The 5,000-nt window shown below is 40.2% G+C and overlaps 1 protein-coding gene across 10 annotated transcripts in view; it reads right to left on the minus strand.

Moving 5' to 3' along the window:
• Positions 1–4,038: 4,038 nt before the first annotated feature.
• Positions 4,039–5,000, minus strand: part of LOC138972736 (antistasin-like) — a 13,519-nt gene continuing 12,557 nt past the window's right edge. For all 10 annotated transcript variants that reach the window (XR_011457732.1, XM_070345403.1, XM_070345397.1 and 7 more), the window contains one exon: positions 4,039–4,178. Coding sequence is in view for 1 of the 10 variants with exons in the window: in XM_070345397.1 (XP_070201498.1) it covers positions 4,147–4,178 (32 nt within the window). In the remaining 9 variants the exon portion in view is untranslated. The remainder of the gene's footprint in view (positions 4,179–5,000) is intronic.

The raw sequence follows: 5,000 nt of genomic DNA on the forward strand, positions 1-5,000 counted from the left end.
TGAACGCAGAAGAAGAAGAAATGTAAATAAAGAGCATGCTTTTACTTCGACACATACCAAATCTCTGACGTGTGACACATTTAATACCGGCACAGTTGGCCTAGTGGTAAGGCGTCCGCCCCGTGATCGGGAGGTCGTGGGTTCGAACCCCGGCCGGGTCATACCTAAGACTTTAAAATTGGCAATCTAGTGGCTGCTCCGCCTGGCGTCTGGCATTATGGGGTTAAAGCTAGGACTGGTTGGTCCGGTGTCAGAATAATGTGACTGGGTGAGACATGAAGCCTGTGCTGCGACTTCTGTCTTGTGTGTGGCGCACGTTAAATGTCAAAGCAGCACCGCCCTGATATGGCTCTTCGTGGTCGGCTGGGCGTTAAGCAAACAAACAAACAAACAGACACATTTAATTTAACAGGTATGTTTTTTGTGTGTGGTTTTAAATGTTGGGTCAAACTAAATGCAGCAAATGTCTAGCACTGGTGGGGTTGGTTTCAGGAGGTGGTGCGTGTGCCTTAGTTTTAACAGAGGGATCAGTTAGTTTAGCTGCAGGAGAGCTGAGCTGTCTTTCGGGAGTGTACACTGTCAATAGATAGCACAGATAGACATTAAATTTTGGGGAACAACGATTTGAACATTTTTAGATTTACTCATTATTTCGTTAACACGTCAAAATTATATTGTGCCTTTGAAATCTTTTCATAGGAACTATTCGCGCTGCGATCTTCTTGGGCGTGTTGATTGTTATGTACATCGTGGGTGCCATCATATATAACTACGTGATGGGCGGAATGTATGCGTACTATAAGAGGTAATGTATAACACTGGTACTGGACTCACATACTTAGATACATGCACACGTGGAGAAACACTGGAAGTTGGTCAATAGAAACAGAATCATCACAAAACAGTCGATAAGGTTCGCTGGCTTGGCTGATTTTAAGTGTTTGAGAAGAATGCAATTTAAAATCATACAGCGAAACATAATTTTATTTTTAATAAACAGATTGCATATTGTGTTATGATTGACATCACGCGGGTACAACAAAGTCTTACGACTTTTTTAATCGCATCGTGTAGAATTAAGAAGAAAAAAATCACCCCACATGTCTGATTAAATTATTCATTATTAGATCATACATATTGGTCTCTGGACAAATTGCGTGACAATCGTGATTCTTTGGTTTTACCTGATGATGTATTGTTGTCCTGAAATTAATTATTTACACACATTTAACTTGATCGTGTGTGTGTGTGTATGTGTGTGTGTGTGTATATTCGTGTGTGTGTGTTCGTGTGTGTTCGTGTGTGTGTTCGTGTGCGTGTGTATTTGTGTGTGTGTGTGTGTATGCGTTCGTGTGTGTGTGTGTGTGTGTGTGTCTTTTCAGTAAACGCAGCGCACGTAAGAACTCCCCGGTTCGACAAACTGAAACAACTAAGATGTTAGCTTCGCCACAGACTGAGACCACTCAAACAACTCCAGAGGAATTTAGTCTTATTAACCATGAGCTCCCCGGTAGTGCAACCATTGCAATTGACAATGCACCCGGAACTGTTCACCCCTCTACAATCTACGCAGGGTGGAAAAAAGACGTCGACACCTAAAAACATTTTTAACATGGGTCCAGGGAAGAGTATGTAAAGTGGCGGCACTTACGCATGCAGACACACTCACTCATTACTGTCAATAGACACATTTCGGAAGAAGCTCATTGTCGATTGAAATGGCTTGCAGAAGTGCTGTTGTGAGAATATAAGAGAATAAAGGAATATTTCCGAACATCGTGTTTTCTTGTTTTCTTGTCTTAGGCAGTGTGAGAACGTCCACGTCACATCAAATAAAGTCTGCAAAAATGCGGGGTTTTTTTTTTTTGTTTTTTTTTTTGACCTCAGTTGCATGCAAGGTTGCTTCAACCCATCTTTTTTTGCCTCTTTCGTCTTTTTTTTTCTTTTTTTTTCTTTTTATATTTAGTCAAGTTTTGACTAAATATTTTAACGTAGAGGGGGGAATCGAGACGAGGGTCGTGGTGTATGTGTGTGTGTGTGTGTGTGTGTGTGTCTGTCTGTGTGTGTGTGTAGAGCGATTCAGACTAAACTACTGGACCGATCTTTATGAAATTTGACATGAGAGTTCCTGGGTATGAAATCCCCATACGTTTTTTTTATTTTTTTGATAAATGTCTTTGATGACGTCATATCCGGCTTTTCGTGAAAGTTGAGGCGGCACTGTCACGCCCTCATTTTTCAACCAAATTGGTTGAAATTTTGGTCAAGTAATCTTCGACAAAGCCCGGACTTCGGTATTGCATTTCAGCTTGGTGGCTTAAAAATTAATTAATGACTTTGGTCATTAAAAATCTGAAAATTGTAAAAAAAAAATAAAAATTTATAAAACGATCCAAATTTACGTTTATCTTATTCTCCATCATTTGCTGATTCCAAAAACATATAAATATGTTATATTCGGATTAAAAACAAGCTCTGAAAATTAAATATATAAAAATTATTATCAAAATTAAATTGTCCAAATCAATTTAAAAACATTTTCATCTTATTCCTTGTCGGTTCCTGATTCCAAAAACATATAGATATGATATGTTTGGATTAAAAACACGCTCAGAAAGTTAAAACAAAGAGAGGTACAGAAAAGCGTGCTATCCTTCTTAGCGCAACTACTACCCCGCTCTTCTTGTCAATTTCACTGCCTATGCCGTGAGCGGTGGACTACGAGTATACGGTCTTGCTGCGTTGCATTGCGTTCAGTTTCATTCTGTGAGTTCGACAGCTACTTGACTAAATATTGTATTTTCGCCTTACGCGACTTGTTTTTTTATATTTAGTCAAGTTTTGACTAAATATTTTAACATCGAGGGGGAATCGAAACGAGGGTATGGTGTATGTGCGTGTGTCTGTGTGTGTGTCTGTGTGTGTGTCTGTGTGTGTGTGTAGAGCGATTCAGACTAAACTACTGGACCGATCTTTATGAAATTTGACATGAGAGTTCCTGGGTATGAAATCCCCGAACGTTTTTTTCATTTTTTTGATAAATGTCTTTGATGACGTCATATCCGGCTTTTCGTGAAAGTTGAGGCGGCACTGTCACGCCCTCATTTTTCAACCAAATTGGTTGAAATTTTGGTCAAGTAATCTTCGACGAAGCCCGGGGTTCGGTATTGCATTTCAGCTTGGTGGCTTAAAAATTAATTTATGACTTTGGTCATTAAAAATCGGAAAATTGTAAAAAAAAATAAAAATTTATAAAACGATCCAAATTTACGTTTATCTTATTCTCCATCATTTGCTGATTCCAAAAACATATAAATATGTTATATTCGGATTAAAAACAAGCTCTGAAAATTAAATATATAAAAATTATTATCAATTTTTTTTTTTCGAAATCAATTTAAAAACACTTTCATCTTATTCCTTGTCGGTTCCTGATTCCAAAAACATATAGATATGATATGTTTGGATTAAAAACACGCTCAGAAAGTTAAAACAAAGAGAGGTACAGAAAAGCGTGCTATCCTTCTTAGCGCAACTACTACCCCGCTCTTCTTGTCAATTTCACTGCCTTTGCCATGAGCGGTGGACTGACGATGCTACGAGTATACGGTCTTGCTGAAAAAGGGCAGCTACTTGACTAAATATTGTATTTTCGCCTTACGCGACTTGTTCTTCTTTCGTTTTGGGCGGTGAGCATATCCTTCTTCATTGGTCTTTTTTATATTTTTTTTTCTTCAATGAAATTTTAATTTTGTTTTCTTTTGCATTACAGGTTACATTTCCATTAATGCGTTACTTTGTGGAATAAAAGTGGCTGTGTGCATGCGGGTGTGTTAACTTCGGGAAACAAATGTTCGAACAGCTGTTAAGGAGAGAGAGAGAGAGAGCGAGAGAGAGAGAGAGAGAGAGAGAGAGAGAGAGAGAGAGAGAAAGTGAGAGAGAGAGTGAGAGACAGAGAGAGAGAGAGAGAGAGAGAGAGAGAGAGAGAGAGAGAGATGAAACGCACTCAAACCAATTGGTTAAAAACAACCCACAATACACGTCTTCCTGTTTATTTTGAATTCAAAGGTCGTCGCGAAGCCCTCTCTCTATGGAGATTAGGGGTGCTACCAAGAAGTTAGTATTGAGGATCCACAGTATGTTATCCTATGGATCGTTGGCGACAGGACCAGCTACCTCTGAAACACACACACACACACAAACACACACACACACACACACACACACACACACATACATGCACACACACACACACACACCAGACACACACTCACATACAAACATATACAAATACACACACACACACACACACACACATACACGCAAACACACACATACACACACATACACGCAAACACACACACCAGACACACACTCATATACAAACATATACAAATACACACACACACTCTCACAAACACACACAAACACACACACACACACACACACACAAACACACACACAAACAAACAAACACACACACACACACACATACGCAGACAAAGCAAAAAATATATACTGACCACGTCGACGATCATGACCAAGTGAGACACATCTGTTACGACTATATCAAACAACTGGCGTGAAGCAAAATTAATACATTCATTCGATCTGTCGAACCCACAGAATGATACTGAACGCACTGCACGTCACGAAGACAATACCTTTGTGGATCCCTCGCGACCTAATACCCCCATTCCACACATCCGTTCTAGCTTCCGTTCCCAGCCGTCTCAAGGAGGGCTGCCGTTTTTGGCAACTTTGCGCAGCGTCTGACCGTAGTGGCAGCCCTCCTCAGGACGGCTGGGAACGGAAGCTAGAACGGATGTGTGGAATGGGGTATGACAATGCAGCGTGTGAGAGCGCTAGCGTTGCGTTAAGTTCCATTAACGATCCATAAGTTCCGTTACCAATGTGATAAGGTTCCATTACCGTTCATTTGGAACGGGCAGGGAATGGCTAAAATTATGAACATGCAGCCCGAAACTCATCCGTCCCAA

The sequence above is a fragment of the Littorina saxatilis genome, linkage group LG8 (assembly GCF_037325665.1).
Source record: "Littorina saxatilis isolate snail1 linkage group LG8, US_GU_Lsax_2.0, whole genome shotgun sequence".
Classification (NCBI taxonomy): Eukaryota; Metazoa; Mollusca; class Gastropoda; order Littorinimorpha; family Littorinidae; genus Littorina; species Littorina saxatilis.